Genomic DNA, 24,747 nt, shown 5'->3' on the forward strand with positions numbered 1-24,747 from the left:
GAGAAGCAGAGCATTGTACATGTTAGTGAGCACACACACAAAATACCGTTAGGGATTCAACGATAACAAAGGCATTGAAACAAATAGTTCTAATAGTATTGATTTGTTAAAATGACAAGAAACACATGGCAGCACAACTTCTAAACAGGCTAACTCGTCTCAGTGTATGAAAATATCTCTGTAGCTGCAAGTAATCTTGAGGAGGACTGATTTTTTAAAACAAATCAACTATGTTTAAAAGTCTGCCTCCTAATGCCTTTTTGTATTATTCTACTGTATAAAAAGTAAATAATACCTAGCCATGTGACATGAGGCTTTGTATCTAGAATTTTGTTTATCAAGTCAAATGTTAAAAATGTATTATTATAATTTTTTATTATTATTGATGATGATAATATTAATCTTCATAACTTCTTTCAGCAAGCCTCTCTTCACTGGTACCACGTGGCTTTAACCCCATAGTAAATTAGGGGTGACGTCACAGAGCGGAGCTGTGCGGGCACGCGGTGTGGGAGGAGCCAGGGCAGGAATAACGCCTTTTTATCCTTTTAAACGCTTCTGACATGCGCAGTGCCTTGAATTTCGGGCTTGGTCTGTTACACAACTCTGTCTTTCTTCATTCTGCCTACAGCTCCTCGCCGGCATTTTACTTTAACAGGCTTTTAACAGTGTTATTTTAAAAATAAGACCCATAGAAATGAGTGGGGACCATTCCCACAACGATTCCCAGGTAAAGTGTTTGTGATTTAACGTTGTCAGTTATTATTTTTCTTTCTTGAGGGTTTGTAGTCACTAGCTCGGCTGTTTAAATTCCATCCGCAGCGGCAGTCTACCCCCAGCATGCTAAGCTAACAGGCACTAGAAGTCGGCTTTGAATATAATAATTTCATATTTTCAGCTCTTGCTGTCTATTGACGCTTTTCTTACATTAACGTGTCCTAACAAATGCGTCATTTTGGGAATTAAAACTTTATATAGTCCCCTGTCCTCCGCAGCGGTGGTATTTAAACGCTGTTTTATGAACAGGCTTGTTAGCTTGAGCGCTAACCCTCCGACTAGCATCAAGTTGAAAGTTAGCAGCCTATTGACAGGGCACGATTTAACATTAACTTATACACCACTGTTTTTCCGCAGATCGACTCGGGATCCAGACATAATGGTGAGTTGGACTTGTCTAATCACCACATTATGATATTGATAATTCAAATTTACGTTTTACACATCTAACGTGATCGCTCAGGAGCTTGCTTGACGACCAGTTAGTTTTAAGGACAGAAATGGCGTCCCAGAGACTAAGTCCCATCTCGCTCACTGACCAGCGCCTATTGTTCAAATTGAGCCCTAAAAAATCGTATTTACGTTGCTTTAAAATCGACGAAAAACGGCGATTTTGAAAGAGAAAGAGATTTTTTGCCAGTTAGTATAGCTTGATCATTTGTAGAGTTAGAAAAACGGTCTAACGAGGCTTGTGAAAGTGAGGGTTTGGGGGTTGAGGACTTAGTCTCTGCGCCATTTTCTTTTTCTCTGTCTAGTGGTCTGAGTGTAGTGAACGTTAAGTGCACATCGACGTGATTATGGAGGCGAAGGATTGAGAAACGTGCGTGACCTGTTCCGGATCCACGCACGAAAATAAACCCTCAACCTCAAAAACACATTTATTCGATGAGATGTGCTGAAAAATGCACGTTTACTAATCAAATCAGTAACTGCAATTATCTAGGAATCTGGCATCTTTAAAACTCGTCTGTTTTTATGAGCTGTACTGTAATATAATCTGCCTCAGATGAACAATTGCAACAAGACTTAATAAACTTGAATGAGCCTGTGCTGTGGGATTTCATTAGACATATACCTGATTTCACACAAGTGTCATTGGTGAGATCAGTTTGGTCATGTAGGTTCAAAACATGGTCAACCAAAGGTATTGCAAAATAACATTGCTTTTATAATGACTGTAGGTTTTTATTTATTTTTTTAAACCTCCAAAAGATCAATGAAGTTGTTCTCCATTTCTGTACAGTCTTGGCAAAACTTTTAAGATGCCATGACAAGCAATCCCACTGCACTAGACACCTGTTTCTTTTTGTTTTATGCAATGCATTATTTAGGTGCCAATTGTAAACAGTTGATTATACATGAACAAATGTAATAATAATTATAATAATTTATGCATTTAGCAGACGCTTTTATCCAAAGTGACTTACAGTGCATTCAGGTTATAAATTTTTTTACCAGTATGTAATGTAAACTCCATAAATTATTTGATTAACATTTCTGACACACAAACAGTTAGGTGATAAGACGGGAATATTATACACTACTTTTATAGGGCATCATTGACATTTCTGACACTTTTTATATTTTAATTTAATATAATTATTATTAAAGTTATTATTTTTTAAACTAAGCAAAACTGCAGCTGAACATAACAGGCAGTGATTGTGCATTTTCATTTGGCTGTAATTTGTTCAAACGAGTCTGTGATTTTTAGGCTAAATGATTTGTCGATGTTTTGGGCACTTTAAAAAAAAAAAATTTTTTTTAACTACAGTAATTATGTAGGTCATCTCATAAATTTGCCTTTTTTGTTGTTGTTACATTTAAAATCCACAACCTCCTTACTTTGAATGGGCATGATGATTCTGATAGTCATTTTTGCTTCCCTTAATAAGAGCAACTAGGATGCTTAACCCATGACTGTGCTGATGCACAAGCTGCATGTTTACACCATGTCATTCCACTGAACATCCACCAAGTGCTTAACATAAACAAACGTAAACCCATGCTCAGGCCTGGCACATAAAATTAGACAATGTATTTAATAAACAATGACATGATTTGTGTAAAATTGCTTTATTTTGCACATTCTGCATGGTCTTCCCATACTGTACCACATTTGCATGGCTAATGTGTACCAGAAACTATGTAATATAAATGTTATCATAATGGATTTTTTAAAAAATTGTATATGAGGCAATGAGTGTTGGCCTAGCAGTCTTCAAAATTATGCAGAGACTGCTTTTGTGTAAGGTTAGCATGTACTTTGAATATAATTGTGTTTAGAAGTAATTTTAGTACATGAAGCTTTTCTTTTGTGTTTCTTTTGTTTGGTTATCTCAGTATGTTCTTTTTAGTCAAAAGGCTTATTTCAGTCATATAGACTCAGACTTCATTATTTTGGGTTTGCTTTTTGTTATGAAGCTCCAGCATGTAACAGTTCTGCTGACAATGAACTTGTCCACTAGAGGGTACAGTTCACAAATAAGTTCTCCACAGTCCCAGATGTGCATGTGTTTTGCTGAAGGGCAAAATGAACATGCTGAATGGTTGGCCCGTAGTGAGGATTTTTATTTTTGCATTTCGATATATATATATATATATATATATATATTTTAAATGAAGGCTAAAAGGTAATCCCATGCATATTGCTGAATGTATGCCTGAACAGGAACTCAGTTAAGGATGCATATCTAGAGGTAGGGAAAGGTTTGTCGCGTTTGGTAATGCGCTCATGCGTACTGTGGAAGAATAAGGATTTGATTTCATGTCCTAACCGAGCACTCCTGTCCCTCTTAATGCTTGAATGCATCCTATTGTAACATGAGGTTCATTGTTTATCTGTGCTCTTAAAGGATGACATTTGAGTTCGTTTGGATTCCGAAGCCTCGTACAATTCCCGTTCGTTCTTTTGGTCCTCACGACAGAAAGAGAGATCATTTTGCTTTCCCCTTTTGGGAGGCCTGTTACAAAACACCTCCAGCTTTCTCACTGTCCGCTACAGTGTCAGTAGAATATGCCTGGCCCTCTTGTAACCCAATCCGGCCTACCAACCTACACATTTCCTAAAGCAATAGTTCTCTGAGTAAACAGTCTGCAAAGAATGGGGCCCCTATAAACACCATACGTAGCTGAGAGTGAAAACTGGACACTTCACGTAAAGAGGTAAAGTGCCAAAATCTGCAAGGTGTGACTAATGTGTCTGCAGTAGGTCGGGCGAGGACAACCCAAAATGTGTCATGCCATACTTATTTCAAACCAGTTGTCTGTAAATGGTCTTCAGCGTTTGGCAGGCTTGTGCAGGTCACTCTGAAATGGATTTCTCATCCAGGTGTGAGCAAAATGAGCCGCCATAATGTTTCCAGATGAACTACTGTCTTATTCTTTGCCTAGTTTTTGTGAATACCTATAGCAGTAAAACAATTTCAATGTGGAGGTCTGTTTGACTTCATTCTTTTGTACACTTTCTAACCCCCAGTTATCTGTGCTTTTGAATCTGTCTTTCCTGTTCCAGGGACATACTTTTGTTGCCAGGTGTTCGTTGGCTTTTGAATGTGCTACTTAATCTTTAATTTCTTTGTTGGCAGATTCTCACAAACACAAAGATAAATACAAGGACAAAGAACACAAACACAAGGACCACAAGAAAGACAAAGAACGTGAGAAATCAAAGTACAGCAACAGGTATGACGTCACTGTTATTCACTCTTACGGTAGATATATAGGCGCTTTATAGCCCAGTTTGCTCTTTACGGGGTGTGTTTGATAAGCAGGGCGTGGCCTTCAGTGTTCAGACCACAGGAAGGAATGTTGGCTTTACTGCAACTTCCTTTGTAAACACTGTCATCTATTTGGAGCCGATTTTGTTGATGGACCAGACCATTGTGGCAATTAGATCACGACATGTTTTATTGCATTTTGGCAGCGAACACAGGGACTCCTCTGATAAAAAGCACAGAGATAAAGATAAAGAAAGGCTGAAGCTCAAAGATGGATCTTCAGACAAGCAGAAGGACAAACACAAGGAGAAGAAAAAGGAGGAAAGGGTGGGCAGAGGCCTCTGTTACTTTTACATTGCAACAGTTTTATCTGAGCTAAATCCTCTGGCTCTGGAGGAGTTGTAAATAGTCTTTTGTGATTCACACAATATTGAGTGCTGTTACTGACCTCTTTCTGTTGTGTGTATTTGATTTGTTTTTATTTATTTATTTATTTCCTTCCTCAAAAGTCTTTCGATGGCAAGCCCAAAAAAGAGAAAGAGAATGGATTTGAAAGGTGAGTAAGGACCCTAAATGTGACTGTGAATGACACAACTATAAGATATGAATGTCATGAGTAGCTCTGACGTGTTTATTAAGAGACGTGTCTCTCTTTTTTTTTTTCTCTTTCTCTTTCTTCTTTTTTTAAATAACAGGACTGTTTATGAAATCATGAAAAAAAAAATATGTAGAAAAATCAGCAACTCAAATTAGAATAATACTGAAATGACTAGAAGCACACTTAATTTTCCAAAGTTGGGAATCATTTAGTTGCTACATACCCCACAATATTAGTGAACTTCCTACACCTTTTTACTCGTAATCTTCTGTTGTTTGGTGTAATGGTATCTATACTTCCTCTAAACACCAAATAGGTGCGATTATATAAATTGGGCTCAGATATTAATGCTTTGGATTTCATCAGTTCAACTTTCAATAGTTGCTTGTTTTGTACTCAGGGGATTTGAGTTCTGAAAGTTACAGTATGTTTTCATTCTAAAGTGAATTGTTTCTCCAAAGATCAAGGAAAATTTCATTTCCTTGTGATATGATCCCTTTAAGATCAACTGTGTGGTTGTAATCACATAATTAGAAGCATGAATTTATCTTGAGACAATTTAAAAGGGTTCTCAGTTTTGATCAGATGAGCAAGAAAATGAATAATGCTTGTCTTATCCTTCACGCAGCCCTTTCATCAAGTCTGAACCTGAGAATAATGACTTCTACCACTCTCCTAAACACGAGAAGTCTCTGAAGAGAGAGCGCGATGATGACGTAATGTAAGTGACATTGCATTCGCAGGCCATCTTGAACTCGCATGTGACATAAGAACCTTCCAATCTTCTTTAGTCACGAAAGCACATTGATTCGCTAATCTTTGTTTAAAACGTGAAGCGTTCGAGCAAATAGAGCAGGTTATATGGTAAATGAAAGGTGTGGAAATACCAGACATCTTAATGTTTTTGTTTTCTTCAGTGCCGAGTTCAAGCCCAAAAAAATTAAAACCGAGGAAAGAGAAAAGAAGGCAAAGAAACGGAAACAGGAAGAGGAGGTTAGTGGATGAAGCTTATCTCTCCAGGTTACACTTTACAAGAATTGTCTTTAAACATAATTCATGTGAATCTTTTGATTTGCCATAGGACATTAAGCCCAAAAAGAAGACAAAAGTCAAGAAAGGAGAAGCTGTCACAGATGGCAAGAAAAAAGCAAAAAAAGAGCCAGAAGAGAAGTGGAAATGGTTAGTCTCACATCCTCTGATGGTTAAGTAATTATAGGCTGACTCCTCGTCTTCTGATTTATTCGGGGATATGGTGCAGATCACAAATGCCCTTGTTCTGGCACTTTGCACAGCCGTTTTGGTTGCTTGTGTTGGGATGTTGGTTTACATCCTTCCATCTCTGTGCTTTTTCATACCATTTAGGTGGGAGGAAGAGAGGTACACAGATGGCGTGAAATGGAAGTTTTTGGAACACAAAGGGCCTGTATTTGCGCCACCATATGAGCCTCTTCCCAGCAATGTCAAGTTCTATTATGACGGTACGTCCTTTAATGACTCAATGGCAGTTCACAAGGTGGGTAGATCATCCTATTCAGGGGTTGCTCTGTTTGGACTGCCATCAAAACTCGGAGAAGCAGGTGTTGGGTTGCGTAAACTTCAGATGTTTTAAACACCTCTGTTATGTTGAACACACATGCCCTGTCTGTGTTTTGTTTCCGTTTGTCCGTTAAAGACAATGTAGATTTTTCCAACCAAACTCAAAGTTCTTTATTCTGGATGTTGACCTTTATCTTCTATAACTGGCTTTACTACATTCAGATGTTAAGGCTTTAATAACTTTGAAAAGTCCTGATAAAAGATGGATTCTGTTCTTTTGCTGCTGTTCTCAAACTGCTTAATTGATATTTTATGGTCCGTCACCAGGAAAACACATGAAACTCAGCCCTGGTGCAGAGGAAGTGGCCACCTTCTTCGCAAAAATGTTGGACCATGAGTACACCACTAAGGATGTTTTTCGGAAAAACTTCTTCAAAGATTGGAGGAAGGTAATGTTGACAATCTGTCATCTTTCCCCCTTGCTTTTTAAATAATTGCTTATGACTTTTATTAATCTTGCACGATCTTGTCACTTTAGGAAATGACATCTGAAGAGAAATCCAAACTCGCAGATCTGAACAAGTGTGACTTTTCTGAAATGAGTGAATATTTCAAAGCTCAATCCGAAGCCAGGAAGGCCATGACTAAAGAAGAGAAACTGGTACGGTTTTACCTCTAATTTCTAAAATGAATTTTGGTGATATTTTGGCATGTTTTGTTTTTAGTACTTTTTTTTTTTTGTTTGTTTTTTTTTTCCTTCAAGAAAATTAAAGAGGAGAATGAGCGCATTCTGCAGGAGTATGGCTTCTGTGTCATGGACAATCACAAAGAACGCATTGCTAACTTCCGTATTGAGCCTCCAGGCTTGTTCCGTGGCAGAGGTGACCATCCGAAAATGGGCATGCTGAAGCGTCGTATCCGTCCTGAGGACATTATCATTAACTGCAGCAAGTAAGGAGTGCTCATCACAGTCCGACATCAGTCCATTTGGTTTAAAACATCTTTACATCATGTGCTTCTCATTGTAGGGACTCAAAGCATCCTAAACCACCACCTGGGACAAAGTGGAAGGAGGTGCGTCATGACAACAAGGTGACGTGGCTGGTGTCCTGGACTGAGAATATCCAAGGCTCTATCAAATACATCATGTTGAACCCCAGTTCAAGGATCAAGGTAAAAATTAGCACATGACTGAAGGCATGCTATTGAAATAGAATTTGGGTTTTCTAAGCACTGATTTAGCCAAGGATTGTATTTCCTCTTATTTTGTCCCACTTTATATCAAGTGGCCTTAACTACTATGTACTTACATTTAAATAATAATTTGATACAATGCACTTATTGTGTACATACATGTTTTTACAGTGTACTTGTATTTAAAAAAAAAATAAATACCTGCATGTAATTGCATCTGTTTATGTAATTACATTTATAATTACACTGTTGACCCATCCCTTACACCTTAACCCACTCTTAAACCTACCCATACCACCAAACCTGTCCCTAACTTTACCCGTATCCCACCTCAATAGCAGCAAAAGTGTTTTGCAATACAATATGAACACAATAAGTACATTGTACTTATTTTTTCATGAAAGTACATAGTAGTTAAGGCCACTTAATTTGAAGTGGGACCAATTATTAATTTTTAAATTTTTTGGGGGATTTTCTGTTGTTGAATAGAAAGATCAAAATCGTTTGTAAAAATCTGATGCGATTTAATGCATTCTTGCTGAATAAAATACTATTTTTTTTTATTTTTTTTTTAATCTTTAAAAACTTACTGACACCAAACTTTTGAACTGTATTGTACATTGGTACCATTTCTGCCTTTGTAAAGTCAGTTTAACCAATAAATCTTCATAGACCGTTGTATAGATATTAGCCATTTCAGTTTCTGCCATAACATGAAAATAATTATTGGTTTTGGCCATAATTTTAATATTGGTGTATCCCACGTGTTGTTACTTGCAGGGAGAGAAGGATTGGCAGAAATATGAAATGGCCCGTCGGTTGAAAAAGTGTGTGGATCGGATCCGTGCGCAATACCGCGAGGACTGGAAATCAAAAGAGATGAGGATCAGACAGCGTGCTGTTGCTCTTTACTTCATTGACAAGGTTTGCATTGCTTAGATCAATGTAACATCCTTCGCGTCAAGCCCATGACCCTGAAAGCTTGTGATGAATAGGTTAATTCAAAATTACTCTTTAAAAGCACTTATAAAGAGTAAAGTGCATTTGGTTCAGTTAATCTTTTTTTTTTCTTTTTCAATGGGCGTACATTTACTGTGATGTTTGTAGTATCTTTTTGAGCTAATGCAGAAGTTGAAAAGCAGAACGGTGTTATGCATCTCCATTTTTCTCTGGTGTAGCTGGCTCTGAGAGCAGGTAATGAAAAGGAGGAAGGAGAGACGGCTGACACAGTGGGCTGCTGCTCACTCAGAGTGGAACATCTAACTCTCCATCAAGAGATGGACGGCCAGGAGTATGTGGTGGAGTTCGACTTCCTTGGTAAAGACTCCATTAGATACTACAACAAAGTCCCCGTAGAGAAGAGGGTAAGTTGTAGTGTTTCTCCCCCCACACTCCCTACAGAGACGACGTTTTAAGGCATCAAAAGCACACCTCTGAAGGCTCATTTTAGTTGAATTATAAGACCGTATCGCATGTATTCTTCAGATTAGGTAAATCTTGTAAGTTATTGCAAAAAGTTGAGTTTCCCCAAGATGGTGGACAAGGAAAACTAAATGTGGATTTATAAATACTTAATTAAATATTGAAAAGCTTACGCAGAGGTCCGCAGCGCTCTTGTGTGTAGCACAGATTGCTGAAATGGAGCGTTCCAAATCAGTCGCTTAAGAGGTTCCTTTTCGGTTAGGATGCTGCCTGAGGCGTCTCATTAGGTTTTGGAACAGAGCTAATATATCCGAAACTCTGCAGCCCATGTCCTTACACCAAAAAAATTTTCTGCAACTTTACAGGTTACTAATTGCATGTAATCAAGTCCTATTTACAGTTTTTAAAGCTTGTCACAGTCTAGCACCACAATATGCAATAGAATTGATTAATTATCATGCTGTTGTATGCAGTCTGGATCTTTGTTGCCAAGTTATTAACTGTTACTGAGTTTTGATTGTGCTACATGTGTAGTAGATGCCACGTGAAGATTCGTGTTCCCATATTTTCAAAACTCAAATTCATTGGCTTGTCGTTGCTCAGTTTGTTGCTTCTCTACAGTCATCAATTCATGCCAGTTTTTGTTTTTTTTTGTTTTGTTTTTGGTTATGGTCTTTTGTTGTTCTACATTGCAAATGTCCTTGGGTTTGTGAAAGGCACTGTATAAATCAAATGTGGTTTTCAAATTACTGGTGTACAAATGAAAAAATGTTCATCTGAGTGCTATTGATTAGCACAGATGTGTTGGTTCTGTCTTTTGTGTAAAATCCTGTTTAAAATGTTACAGGTTTTCAAAAATCTTCAGCTGTTCATGGAGGACAAGGAGCCGGAGGATGACCTCTTCGACCGTCTCAATGTAAGCCATCGCTTTCACCAGTCCGTTATTTATTGCTTGGAATGAAAAAAACAACCTTAAGCTGAATGCCTTGAATTAAGACAATGTATGTAACATGAATGTAAAATGACTTCCCTCTCTTGCAGACCTCTATTTTGAACAAGCATCTTCAGGAGCTGATGGATGGACTTACGGCTAAAGTGTTCCGTACTTACAATGCCTCCATCACACTACAGCAGCAGCTGAATGAACTCACAACCTGTAAGTACCGTTCACCGTATGTAAAGAGGATAGAGTTAACAGACCCGGTCATGATATGTACAGTATGTGACCTCAAGTGTATTTGTTCAGCTGAAGACAATGTTCCTGCAAAGATCCTTTCCTACAATCGTGCTAACAGAGCAGTAGCCATCTTGTGTAACCACCAGAGGGCACCACCCAAGACGTTTGAGAAGTCCATGCAAAATCTTCAGACAAAGGCAAGAGACGTTTGTGACCTTGTCCTCCTTGTCTTTATGCTGGTATTTTTTTTTTTTTGTTAGTGCAGGGTCTGTTGGACCATCTAAATGTTTGCCTTTCCTGCATTCACTTGTTCATTAAAACCAGATTGATGCAAAGAAGGAACAGCTTGCCGATGCTAAAAGAGAACTGAAGAGTGCCAAGGCTGATGCCAAAGTACGCAGAGATGAAAAATCCAAGAAGTGAGTGTCAAAATATTTGCTTGAAGGGGCGCCCAACTGAATTTGGCCTTTTAGATGCTCATTGTGCGTTCGTATGTGATTGTATGCTGCTTTGATGTTGGTTGTTTTGGCAACCCAGGGCCGTGGAGTCCAAGAAGAAAGCCGTGCAGAGGATCGAGGAGCAGCTGATGAAGCTGGAGGTACAGGCCACCGACCGGGAGGAGAACAAGCAGATCGCCCTGGGTACCTCCAAGCTCAACTACCTGGACCCACGTATCTCAGTAGCCTGGTGAGATGGCGCTTTCATATGTCGTGCAGTAAGATGCCCCTTGTCTGTTTCGGTGTCTTAATCCTTTTTATTCTTTCCTCCTCCAGGTGCAAGAAGCTTGGCGTCCCGATAGAGAAGATCTACAACAAAACTCAGCGTGAGAAATTTGCCTGGGCTATCGACATGGCTGAGAAAGACTATGAATTTTAAATCCTCTTTGCAATTTTACTTCTCCCTCCACCCCATAATTTTTTTTTTTTTCAAATTTTTTTTTTTAATAGATACTTTTAGTCGAAGTGATTTCCAGCAGGTTATGAACCTGGCAAGGGAAAAGATGTGAAGCAAGCATAGTGTCGAGGAGGCCTGAATGTCATGATTTGGGTGACTGATTTTTATTTTTTTTAGGCTGTGACCTGTAAATCTTGTAGGTTTTATTGGGTCGGTCTTTTAAGAATGAAGTATGGACGGCCTGTGCATGAGGTTGCATGGTCTTTAAGCCAGGAACTGGAGAATCAGTGGCTTGACCTTTTGAACACTTTTACTGTCTCACTCCCCTCCCATCTCTGGACAACGGGGCCTAAGGATGTCTGAAAACTATGAACTTACATGGTCCTATAGCTACTGTATTCAACTACAACTTGCTTTGTGGATCGTTTCATATTTAGTTTTGCTGTATTTTTAGCCCTCCTGTATTAATAATGAATTCTATATTTTAATAGAAGATTTAAAAAAAAAAATCAAAGAATTGCTTAAAGTACACCCATACGCCTTTTTAGGAGAATAAATGTGTACACCAGGTGTGATATTTTATGGGAAATATGACCACGAAAAGCTGTGTGTTTAAGTGAGTGTTACATGAACTGTTCACTTTGAAACTGGAGTTATTGTGTAAACTATGTCCAGACCACAAAGTAGGATGCTTGGATGAGCTGCAGGTGACTACGGCTTCAACGATATTTCCTTAAACATGCAGAATGTGAATTTCTTTTTTGTTACAGCATATATATCAGGGTTTTGTTTCCAGTGTAAATGTGAACCAATTTCTTTTCTTTTTTTGCCTCCCTTTTTGTCTCCAGTATCCTATAGATTGTGTCTTCATGGCTTTGAGTCTCCATCTGGGTTTAACTTAATGTGTGATGACTGTATCCATAAGATAAAAAAAAGAAAAAAGAAACTCCTGTATCTGTTACTTGAAAATATCACTATTAGGATGTATTATTTCAGGGTATAGCAAAAGGGTTTTTATTTCTGAAGGGTATGTGAGGGAAATCAACATTGCCAAAAACAAATTCTGTTATGATTTTTGAGCAGTTTATTTTATTTTTTGTAATTGTATCAAGTTTTAAGGATAGACTTGTTTTAACATGGACTTTAAGAATCTTCATTTTATTTCCACTCCAGTCTGGGAAGAATTGTTGTTAGTGGCAGCCATGTAACCTTTTCCAACTTATCGAGCTCATGCCATAACCTCTGATCATGTTTTTTTTATTTTTTTGCTCAATTGTAGGTTATTTAAAAATAAAACCCTACAACTTAACCTGCATGTTGTGTTTTTGAAGCCAAATCCAAATGTCTTATTTCGTCTTCCACATGCCATAATGGGTGAGATTTTGCAAAAACTTAATGCTTTAAGATGCGTTACACTTAGAATAATGGGTTGAAGAACTTCCTGTGTTCCCAGAACCGTGTGAAACGAGCACCGAGTCTTGCTTTGAGAACAGGCCTCAGGAAGAACTCCGAGGGGGAGCGTAAAAAGACCCTGCCTGTTTGTCTTGGAAGAATGGCCTGTATGATGTATTAGCCAAGCTGTAGACTTAGGCAAGGTTTCATTCCTTTTGAAAAGTGCACCCGGGACCTCTCTGTGACTCTTGCGTTCAGGAAGGTATTCTAATCATTTATTTTCTCAAGATGGTTTTCTTCTGCTCCCTCTTTGTTTACGCGACAGTGTGTTGACTGTTTGCATGTGCATCGTTTTAGCCCAAGAAAGCTGTTGAAAGTTTCTTTAGAATTGGTCTCTGCTAAGTTGTGTATATCTTTCAACGGCATGAAATGCATTCAAGACACCAGTTCTTAAATTTGACATTCTCCATTTATTACCAAAAGATTTGCAATGTGTAGAAAGTATAACACTCCAGTGCACTGTGTTCTTTTAGACAGACCTGCACAAAGGGAACTGATGGGAAGGTAATACTGTAAGTCCAGATAGTATCTTTGTGTTAACTTTTAAAAGAGAAACCACATTGGATACAAATGCAAATAATAAGGGATGAAAAGCACCTGTTATTCACTTTGGATGGTCTGAACTTAGCAGCATATAAATGATGCATAATGTGTGTGTGTGTGTATATATATATATATACATACTATATATATTTATATATCGTAGCCCAACTCAAACACAGGGAATATCCAGATAGCGGAGCACTTGAGCTGACTGTCTGAGAACTGTAATACCCCTCGGATTGTACGCACACTGTTTTAAACTTTCTCCACCATAAATTAACATTTCTTTTTTTTTTCTTTTTAAGCTTTTCACATATAATAGTCTTGTTAATGCTTATAAAATAAAAATAAAAACGCCTCCGAAGATATAGCAGCAGTTCTGTTGGGATTTCAAATCCTCAATTTATACACACATCAACACAGTTGCTGAAAAGCTTGTTTGTGCAGCCAGTCATACAAATAGAAAGGTGACGTTTAAGGCAATGTCTGGCCAATTAGTTGTGTGTGCAGACAGACACCACTAAAGCGAGTTATAGTGCATGATTTGTCGCCAACTGCTCAATGTTGTGTGAAAAAATAAGCCATGGAGAACTTATTTGATTTGGACATGAAGGAAAAACAGGTTGGAATATCCCAACGACTATCGTAAAACCCAAGGCATTGCAGAAGTGTTGATTATCTGACATATTACAAAGTATCACAATATCTAACTGACATTCCTAACGTCCAGTACACCCTCAATAGTGCAGTTTCAAGCATATACATAATAGTTTCCTACACAGAATTTACCTAAATCAAATCAGACCTACATTTGTAGTGGCTACTCTCTAGATTGGGCCACCTTCCGAAAACTCAAGTCCACTGACTATCACAAATGTGTTACAATCTCATCGGCTGTCATATTGAAAGAAAACAAGAAATGTAATGTTCAGGATGAATACGGGATCCTCGGCTTCTTCGCTGCGCGGAGTGAAGTCCTTAAACTTTCAGAAGCTCTCCTCTCAGACAGTCCCTGTTGGAGAGAAAAAGATGTGTAAGACCAGCCAAACACAACGAACAGCATCACACCATGAACTCCACAAGAGATCTGAGAGTCCGGCACTTTGCTACACACAATTTTCATCATTTATTCACGTTAAGACACACTTTGAGTAAATCTATAATTCATTAGCTCTGCCTTCACTAACGCCAAAAATAGCCTTTTAAATAAAGCACATAATCATGTGCGTGGCCGTGACTAATCAAAAATAAGTTGATCAAAAGGCCAAATGTTGTTAATATGCACATAATTTAATTCACGTTTCCCAATTAAACTAATTTTAAAATTTGCACTACTTTGATTACCTTAAACACTGTTATGTGATGTGACAATCCAAGAGTAGTAGACAGCAATTGAAGACTCAACAAGTCAGTTGCTAGAAAAACTACAATGCGTCTCTTGGGAAGACACTTAAAATTAGCTGTTTTTATTTTTCTCAAATAACCTGATCAATGGTCCATCAATGGTCTGCAGCCATTACCTTGATTGACTGTCTTGCGCTTGATGCCCCCTCAAACTCTGGTTGCCCATTGGTTGCTGATGCTGCTCATCTTTTATCTCCCAGTAGTCTTGTTCTCCTGTAGTTGGTTTGTCTAAATCCATCGTAGCCTCCTTTGATTTTTTCTTTATCGGCAGCATAGGAGTTTCAGAGTCTAGACTCTGAAGAATAATTTTCTGCTCCGGGCGTAGATCGCGGTTAACTTGCTCTGTTTCAAGCCCCACAAGGTTTTCTGGTTGATGTGGTTCAGTGTTACTTATATCAGATATACGCTCCTCAGCCTCCACCGGTACATGCCGGTAGCTTTCGTGCCATTCTGAAGACTGGTTTTTATGGCTGGGACCACCATCATTGATCAAGTTCTCCAACGGCTTGCTGATTAGCTGCTTGCTGTTGGTCTTGTACAAACTCTCTTCTTTGTTCAATGCTATTACGTTTATCTTCATAGGGCTCACATTCGGCTCTTCATGATAGTCACTGTTGCTTTCCCATTGGTCCACTTCCTGTATGTATTGTCGTAAAAGTGGCATGCCTTGTTTAGCCTTGTTAGTGTTATCTTTTGTGAAGGTATGTAGTGTGTTAATTAGGTTGCTATGCTCGTTCTTGTCAGCCTTGTAAAACGTATTTGTAATTCCGCTGTGCTGTTCAGCTCTGCTGTTTTGCGCTATGTTTCTGTGCAATCTTTCTCTATCAAAATGTGATTGCTTACAGTCTTTGTCTAAGGCAGGTAAGTGCTTGGGGTCATGTTCCTTGTAGTGGACAGCAGTAAAGTCTGTGGACTTGACCTGAGGTGCTCCCAGCAGGGTTTTTGGAGAATGTTGCTCCTGAGGAGCAGAAAGGGATGGAGAGGAGTGTTGACTTGTTTCCTCCTGAAGACATGAACTTGCTGAAGGGCTAGACTGAAGGGAGCTCTGGGGCATGTTATTAAATGATCCCCCCACAGCAGACTGGGAGTCTGTCAAAGAACGTATGTGGTATGGTTGACCTTGGGGTGCAATAAACTGCTTTTGTTCTGGGAATGGGTTATGGATAAAGCTTTGCTTCAAAGTCACTGGTTGCTCAGGTAATACCTTGCCCTTTCCAAGGGATGGATCCATGAGACTTCCAGGCTGTGGAACCAGGCTATGGGTAAGGGGTGGTATAAATTCTTCAGCTTGTATGTTGCTGCTGCTGCTACAAATGACACTAGTGTCAGCGTTGCTTTTGCTGGTGTGGTCTAAGATGTTTCCCTCCCTTTTAGTGCAAATAGTACTGTGGCTGGTGCTTTTATAAGTGCTTCCGTTGTTATATTTGCTGGTGGTGGCAAAGCTGTTGCTGTTTTCTTTCGCATTACTGGATGCCTTCTGTTGGCCATAAATGGAAGTTGGACTGATGTTAGATTTGCTGGTGCAATTTGCGTTCCTGTCATTGATATGACAGTCAATTTTCCTGACTATGTTCGTCAGAGTCATAATGCTGCCCTCACTGTAACTGCTGTTTTGACTTTTGGGAACGCCAGGCAAGCAGCTAATGCCAGTCTTTATGGACGAGCTGCAGCCAGCTTCACCTTTTCCAGTGTGTCCATGATTGCTAACGCTGCCTCCTCTGCCTACAATGTTGCAGTTCTCAGCTGTCCGACAAGATAATTCATTTCCAGTTTCCTTAGTGATGACAGCATGATGGATATTTACCTGTGGCGTTTGGACCACTGGCTGCTGCTGCTTAAGGGATGTGGCCTGGGTCACACTAGGATGGCTGACTATGACCCCTCCTTTCCAACCCATTACACTTCCCTTTGGTATCTGTGGTATATAGTTAGAACTCAAAGAGTTGGACTGGACAGAAACACAGTGCTGGGAAATGGGGTGATGCATCTGGTTGCGTGACGTTTTTGTTGTGGCTTGGAATACAGTGTTGAACATCTTTCTACGTGTGTCCTCGATCTCCTCAGGAGACCAGCTGATCCCTTGCTTCAGCCTTTGGGCCGTGAACCAGAGCTTGATCTGCTCCTCTGGGAAGCCAGAGACCACCGTCAAGTAACAGAGCTCTGCTTTGGTAGGGTAAGGGAACTTACCAAAAGACGTCTTAAGAAAACTGCTTAAATCCATGGCTGGATCATAGGTTGGGATGCTACTTAGAGGGATCATGACCTTTGGGAGATCAGTGTTCAAATCAGGTGATGACGGAGTAGAGTTCCACAGAGGACCACGGTTATGCATCCCTGGTATCCCAAGCGTGTTGGGGATTTTATGGACCGGAGAGGCACTAATGCCACCGATGATATGTGGTGATGTTGTTAGGGGTAAGGTCCTTACTGAAGTGCCATTGGTTACAGTTGCGGGCTTGTTGCTGCTAGGCTCAGCCCGGTGTACCTCAACAGTATGGGAGACAACAATTTTTTTGTGCCCACCTTTGGTCATTTTCATTATGGGTGTCTTGGTAATGGATATTCCGGATTCACTTAAATCCTCTTCTGTAAACAGGGTTTGCTCCACTGTGATAGCCCCATCTCGTCTGGTAACCTGCAAGGAAACTCTCTTGTGTGCTGCATGGAGTTCAGGATGTGATTTTGCGTTATGTAAAGCGAGGCCTTCAAACTTCACAGCTGAAACCTTGCAAGGCAGGCAGTAGAAGTTTGGTTGAGCATGAAAGTCCATGTGACAGTTGTCCATATGGTGAAGAAACAGGTTCAAGTCTCCGGACTCAAAGCAGCACAGAGGGCAGCTATATATTCCCCTTTCCCAGCATGAAGTCTTCGGTTCGGCTTTTGAGAAATCATGGAATCGTTGTGTATCCTCATCTTTTGAAGAGATACTAAGGATGCTGTCTTCGGGTATTGTGGGCAGGAGCTCAGGTAAGCATCCTAGTATGATGTCCTCCCGCATGTGCTTGCTTTTTGATGGAATCATACAGGGAACGGTGGATTTCCTCTTGCTGGCCATAGTATAGGATTGTGCAGATGAGTGAAGTGTTAGAAACAAATACTGGAATTGTATGGAGTTGAGGTGTCATCAGCCAGCCGTGATGAACCAGAAACTGGTGAAATTTTCAGCTATCAGGACTTCCCATTGTAAATGGGAGTGAAGTAACAACTCCCTGTGAACCTAAGGAGATAAACATGACATTTTGATATAAAACGCTGTGATACAAAATTTAAAAAAATGAATGTCAGCATGGGATATGCATTAAAAAACGTTTCTAAAAGAGAGACGGTTATTGAAATGCTCTGCTCTGTTCAGTGTTTATTATAATCAAATCACTAATATGAAGGTAAAATTCTATTTACCTTTTCCTAGTAGAGCTAAATACAGTTCATTATTAAGAGCAGAAACATTGGTGGTACTGATGCGCTGAAATAAAATCTATTTTTTATGAGCAACTAAAATAAACAAAATGTGCTTGTAAGAATTTTTCATTATAAGAGACCTAAATAAACAGATAGCAAGATACAATTTCTTGTTAAAAATATACTCCAAAAATGTTTGTTTCCAAAAATTTGATTGTTTGTATTCCTACATAGCACATCAAACCCAGTTCTCTGTGATTTCTACATGTTCACACACACACACACACACACACACACACCTAAATCTTTTTCTTTTTGTTGCACTTCTCCACACACTACACTTCAGTCAGTAAGGGTGCATTTCAGGATAAAGTTCATGCGTGGTTCACATTTTTTCTGCCTGTTCTGTTTTTAAAAATATGTATTTGTAATAATTTTTACATCTACCATATGTAGTCGACTTTGCACGTTTGAAACATAAAATATAAGATTAATTAATTAATGCGTGTAAACCTATAAAAAAAATAATGGCACTAGCAAAAAATTTGTGAAAGAACGTGTTGTCTACATCTTAAAAGCTGATAGCAGAGCACATAAATTAGTTCATCTTGTCAGAGCAGTTTCAATATTTCAGCTAAATACTAGCTGGTGAATAAATCTAGTAATATAATACTTGTTTTTCCATGCATTATGCATCTGCAAAAGATTCTAATTAAACCACCCAAGACTTCTGTTTAGTGTTTAGCTCTAAATTTCCTTGACCTTCTCTTTCATCATCAGACTACAAATACATTTTGGATAAAAACAATGTGGTGTCCATGTGTATATATTTTTTTCAGTATTGCCAGCTGTCTTAAAAAAAAAAGAAAAAAAAAAGGATAAAACCATTCAGAAGTAAAAACACTGCCTAAAATACACAGTGCTCTCAGACATGGCCATGACGTACTCTTTTGCAACTGACTCTTTTATTTCTCATGACGACTGCCTTCCTGCCAGAAAAATAAATAAATAAAAATAAAACTAGGTCACCAGCATCTTATGCTGTAATCCTGGTTCCCTGCAACCAGACATGGGCATTTACTGTATGTTCAGCCTGCTTACAAGTCCATGACACTCAGATTTCATCAATAGATGTTAACCCCTGACATGAATCGGGGTTAATGAAAATGCGCCAGACGTCTCGGAGTAGAAACTATACAAAAAGTTGCTTAATAATATTAACATTGCTCATAAATGTGTGTGTATAAATGCTTTGGTCCGAATAGAAAAAAAAGCTATCTTTGTTATTGAAATGTGTTCAGCAACTCTTACAAACATGAGTTTTATTTTTGTTACAAAGTTATAGAGTTCAAGCAGAGTTAAAATCTTGTGGAGTGTGTCTGAATGAATGAGGGCACCTACCATTCTCTCAGATGTAACAAAAATCTGCTTTCCAGATTCTTCTAATATAAACCATAAAATGCTAGTTAACCACAACAGACACGCTAATATCTAGATGACTCCAACACCCTAACTTTGAACCACTAGCCTGATTAGCACCGGACAAGCAGGAGATGGTTCCAAAATTTTATATAAAAAAACAGGTCATTTGTCAAAGAATGGGATGCTTTATCTGGCAACCGAGACGTGCGATTAGACACGGGACAAGAGGTTTCCAGACAGTGAGCTATTGAAAAGGGAACTCAGAAAGAGAGGCCTCGTGTTTCAGCACCGGGGTGAACCAGTCTAACACAAAACAGTCTATCCTGCTACTGTGTGCCTCAGTACTTTTGTAGCTTTAGCGGAGAAACCGGAGGCCTTTTTATCCCGGCAACCTGTGGAGTCAAGGCATGCAGTAGATTTGGTTGAAAATTAGCACAACAACGCTGACCTACATTTATGTCTTTGAGCAGTTCGAAACTAAAATATTACATCATGTTACGTGTTACACATTTAATAAGGCTGGCTCTGCTTGAACATTTGCGATAGTGATGCACAGTATTAAATGCAGTGTGAGGCCAAAGGCCTGGCAATACGGGCCTTACATAATAAAAGATCCTCTCTCATTATTGATTAAAGGCCGAAGCATCCCAAACTGGACGTCCTTTATTACATGGGACCACGCTGAATAAGCCTGCAAAGATATCAATAGATTCTCAGCATGAAAATCTTTCATAAGGCAGCTGAAATAAAATCTCTGTTTTTCTGCGCAGCAACAAAATGTGCTCAGGAAAAAATGTTCATGATAAGGGGTCTAAAATAAACAGATTGTTATAAACAGTCGCATTTTTTGAAGCTGCGAGTATGTTTGTATTCTTACATGCCACATTGTACCCACTTCTCTTTTATTTGATCATATGCTCACACACACACTCCCACACCCTCCTAAATCCTCTTCTTTTTTGGTGCACTCCTCCACACTTCAGGCAGTGCGGGAGCATTTTAGGATAAAGTTCATCTGCGTTTCACATTTTTCCTCCTGTTCCGCTTTAACAATTATGTAAATATCTTGCATTGACTGCTAATCTGAGTGTCTACCATATGAAGTAAAGTCATTGCTGCGTATATATCCTAACATCCCTCTTCAAACTCAATGTAAAAAATTGGCACCAGATAAAGTGTGCAGATTAAATCTCTCAGACTTCTCTGAATTTTCGTGAGCTTGCCTTTCATTAGACTATAAATACATTTTGGATAAAAACAATGTGGTGTCCATGTGTATATTTTTTTTTTCTCCACTGGTCCCAGCTGTCTTTTAAATAAAGGAGGAAACCATTCAGGGGGAAAAAATAAAATAAAAATAACTGAAATGATGGCCTAAAATACACAGTGCTCCCAGACACGATCATGATGTCCTCTTTTATTTCTCATACTGGATCTGCTTTATTACACGAGGCTGATATGAATAAGCCTATAGGGATATCAGTTGATTTTAACATGACCATCTTTCATAAGTGCTGTATGAATGAGACTTTTGTTAACGCCAAGAAGCCATAACAAAGGTCAGTGCACACATGCTATAATAATTATATTTCTATAAATACAAGAAAAAAGGAGGTCAGCGTATGAAGTTGTCGTGACCATTTTTCTTCATTTTACACAATGGCGCTCCCATTTACGAGGGAAATATGACACTAAGTGGAAACCATATGCAATGGTTGCATGCCATTGAAATATTTCCTGAATGTGTGTGCCAGTACGTAAGATGGGCATGTGACTACATGCCATCATTGTACGGCACTGTTTGCGAGCTATATCAGTGACGGCGTCAAACACGTCCACATTAATTATGTAGAGACCGAAGCGCCACTGAGGCATCCTACAGTTCACCTTCTTTATAGGATGTGACTTATTAGCAAAATGCCACCAACACAGGCGTTTGTACCATCAGCTATTCCTGGGCGGCCCGTGTTTATGTTTAAATCCAGTCAATGAACCTTATGAGAGTACTACAGAAAGCTGGGTGCCATCAGAAGTGCCCGCTTTGCCCCCCTTACCTCGGTGACTGCTGCACGGACTCTTGGGAGGCCAGTCTGCGCTGCCACTCATGTGTTAACATTGCCATAGCAACCCCTCTCCTTTCCCTTTCCTTGCCCACAACACACAGAGGGGACTAAATCCTCTATTCTTCACCAAAAAACGCACACTTGGGGGACATTTTTCGCAGCCCTCCAACGCAAAAGAGACAAAACTCCAAACATTTTATTTGACTGCGCTATTTGTTTATGCCAATATACGAATTGGAAACAAATGAGGATCCGTCCCTTTTTCCGCTCTGTAATCATGGCAGATTTTTTTTTTTCATGAAGAGAGCACCCCAGAATTTTACAAAAGACGCTATTTGCGTTTTTAGAATTACTTCGCCAGTCTTGCGACACAAAAATCTCCCATTAAAAGCACGGAAAAGATTTTGAAATTTGCAAGAGAAAGAAAGTACTTTGCAAATAAGGGAGAAATAATCATTGATGCAATGTGCGGAGTTTGATCACCGGTGCGACACACTCATTAGTTACAAAAAAGAAAGATGGCGGAGCACCATGAATTGTACTGAGTCAAGTGCCAGGTCTCAGCGAATGCCAGGCTCCTCCATACAAAACCGAGCTGGAGCAGCTGAAATACTTGTATGGCCGACACTCCGCCGTTAAGCCAAAAGTTTGTCTCGAAAAGTGCTTAATTTAAGGTTAATACGGGCTTTTCAGGGAGGTTTTGGGGATATACTCCTATTGTGGAGCTCATTTCTGTCTGTTACTCCATGACATTCATCCACTCTTTAGATTTACAAATTTAATAAGGTAATGTGAGATATCACAGAAGGGCATTTTTGTTATTACATGCACAGTGAGCTTTTCATTATAAATAATTTAATCATTTTGACTGCTTTTATAGCACGGATAGAGGACATAGAGCCTCCGCAATTATAATTCTGCTTAGAAATCCAGTTGGCATTAGGCAGACAATTCTCCTCTCTTAATTCAAGGAATATTACATAAATGGCCAGCTTTTACTGGAAATCAACATACAATAAAGTGCACACGCAAGCGACTTAACATTTAGTCTTTCATTTTGTGCTGTCATGCTTTTCTAATCTGACACAATAATAAAGGGCAAACTGTGCATGTATGTACAAATTGCATTTTCTTTAGTCTGTAGGCACAAATACTTTGGGAAGGTCACGTTCTGAACACTTTGCTGTCCTAATTGCTCAAATTCAGGATGAAAGGCAATATTGCCTTGCCTTATTACAACACTGCAGACCAGAACACTATTCCCAGAAGAGAACAGACATTCACCCGAAACACACTGCATGCTAAAGGAACTACAGAAAGCATGCATCCTGACCTTCTAACACATTTTACCATGTCATTCTGCCTGCTAACTTTTAAAAAGTAGCTTACTTTAGCAGAAAGTGATGTTTATTGTAGAGAGGCTTGAGGCAGAGTTGAGAAGCAATCCCCTGAGAGCCCATGATTCTAAATAATGATTTATAATGTGTGGTATCAGAGCCAGGGTTATGATCTGGAGTTAAATCCGACTTTGAGTACATTCTGTAGCACAAATACTTTGGGAAGGTCACGTTCTGAACACTTTGCTGTCCTAATTGCTCAAATTCAGGATGAAAGGCAATATTGCCTTGCCTTATTACAACACTGCAGACCAGAACACTATTCCCAGAAGAGAACAGACATTCACCCGAAACACACTGCATGCTAAAGGAACTACAGAAAGCATGCATCCTGACCTTCTAACACATTTTACCATGTCATTCTGCCTGCTAACTTTTAAAAAGTAGCTTACTTTAGCAGAAAGTGATGTTTATTGTAGAGAGGCTTGAGGCAGAGAGTTGAGATGAAGCACCCTGAGAGCCTGTGATTCTAAATAATGATTTATAATGTGTGGTATCAGAGCCAGGGTTACGATCTGGAGTTAAATCCGAGTTTGAGTACATTCTGTACCCATTAACAGTTGATAGTGCATGCTTGTCTAGATCTGCACCAGCTTTAAACTATAGGCACCCCCGAAAGGTTCGGGTTCGTCATCGCAAAGATCACTTTTGGAAATCGATTATGCGCCAATATTTCCGTGCTCCTCGCCGGCGATCAATCCGAGACTCGGGTCCCATTTTAACCCCCGTTTGAAGTAGAAATCTGGCGCGTGACGCTCCGGAATGGACAGACTATATACTATAGTAACATCACATAGGCACGTTGTAGCGTGCGAATAATCAAATTGGAAGCAGACGAGAACATTGAGCAACAAACTGTAAGAAACTGGTAAGTTAACCCTTTCGCTTCGTATTGAGGCACTAGTAACCTCCATCCGGCTAACGTTAGACGTTTCTCGCGAGTTTGAGTGTGGAGCGCGGCGCAATATTTTGGCTATTACCAAAATTTTTAACTAAGCACTCCCATTTACTGTCGCCATTTTATACATAGAGGCGACTTCACTCGCCGCATAAGAGTGGAATAACAAGGCACGCTTCTCTCTACTAGAACTACTTTTGAAGACTGTTCGCGTCACCTAAATAAATCGCTTTCACTTCTTTGAAAAGTCAAAGTTCCCTACCTTTTCGTCGGCTATGGTGACTGCGAATGGAAATCCGATATTGATACAGAAATAAATAACATTTAGGTTTCTCTCCGCTCCGGGTCTCAGGGGAACAGGAGGGGCCGAGACCTCTCCTCAGATGAACCCTGTGAACTAACGTGAACCCGTCGGGTCACCGCGATAAGGAGCATCTACTGCTTTATGGCACACTGATTATGTGCCCGGCTGACATGGGCGCTGCTGGAGTGGCGAGAAGGGAAAGAAATGTACGCCAGGCGCTCTCAAATAAGGGCACGTGATTAAAACGCGTCACCCAAACCCAAAATCCTGATCCTACCCCTCTCTGTTCTAGGACGGGCTGAGCAGACACACTGAAGGGAGTGACTCATGCGCAAATGTCTAATATAGCCAGAAATATGGAGCAGCGCTTTCGGTCAGTAGGTCGTATAAGGACGAGGGGGGAAAACAACCATAGTAGACAACTGATCGTGAGCATGTGCCTAGCCTACTACATATAGGCTACTACACACGCATGTTTGAAACCACCGTACGGAATAGAAATAGCTGTCCGCAATGTTACAACAGAGTAAAATAAAATAAAATAGAAC

At 39.5% G+C, this 24,747-nt stretch overlaps 2 protein-coding genes across 3 annotated transcripts; one reads left to right on the forward strand and one right to left on the reverse strand.

The window, feature by feature from the left end:
* Positions 1-572: 572 nt before the first annotated feature.
* LOC107727807 (DNA topoisomerase 1-like) lies at positions 573-11,813 on the forward strand. Its single transcript, XM_016537802.1, has 21 exons — positions 573-730; positions 1,135-1,159; positions 4,365-4,461; positions 4,703-4,823; positions 5,006-5,052; positions 5,723-5,815; positions 6,012-6,087; positions 6,176-6,273; positions 6,457-6,572; positions 6,958-7,079; positions 7,169-7,291; positions 7,394-7,581; positions 7,659-7,803; positions 8,605-8,748; positions 9,003-9,188; positions 10,094-10,162; positions 10,288-10,402; positions 10,493-10,620; positions 10,748-10,842; positions 10,961-11,110; positions 11,197-11,813. Exons 1-21 carry the CDS (start codon positions 698-700, stop codon positions 11,297-11,299), a joined length of 2,274 nt encoding a protein of 757 aa, XP_016393288.1. The 5' UTR covers positions 573-697; the 3' UTR covers positions 11,300-11,813.
* LOC107727806 (uncharacterized) lies at positions 11,355-24,431 on the reverse strand. 2 transcript variants are annotated; one of them, XM_016537801.1, is made up of 3 exons: positions 24,158-24,431; positions 14,833-17,925; positions 11,355-14,324 (listed from the first exon to the last, which is right to left on the reverse strand). In XM_016537801.1, exons 2-3 carry the CDS (start codon positions 17,769-17,771, stop codon positions 14,291-14,293), a joined length of 2,973 nt encoding a protein of 990 aa, XP_016393287.1. In that variant the 5' UTR covers positions 17,772-17,925; positions 24,158-24,431; the 3' UTR covers positions 11,355-14,290. The 2 variants fall into 2 exon arrangements, with proteins under 2 accessions (XP_016393287.1, XP_016393286.1); XM_016537800.1 differs by having other exon boundaries at positions 14,833-17,933.
* Positions 24,432-24,747: the final 316 nt, after the last annotated feature.

This window comes from Sinocyclocheilus rhinocerous, unplaced genomic scaffold (assembly GCF_001515625.1).
Source record: "Sinocyclocheilus rhinocerous isolate Xijiao unplaced genomic scaffold, SAMN03320098_v1.1 scaffold576, whole genome shotgun sequence".
Classification (NCBI taxonomy): domain Eukaryota; kingdom Metazoa; phylum Chordata; class Actinopteri; order Cypriniformes; family Cyprinidae; genus Sinocyclocheilus; species Sinocyclocheilus rhinocerous.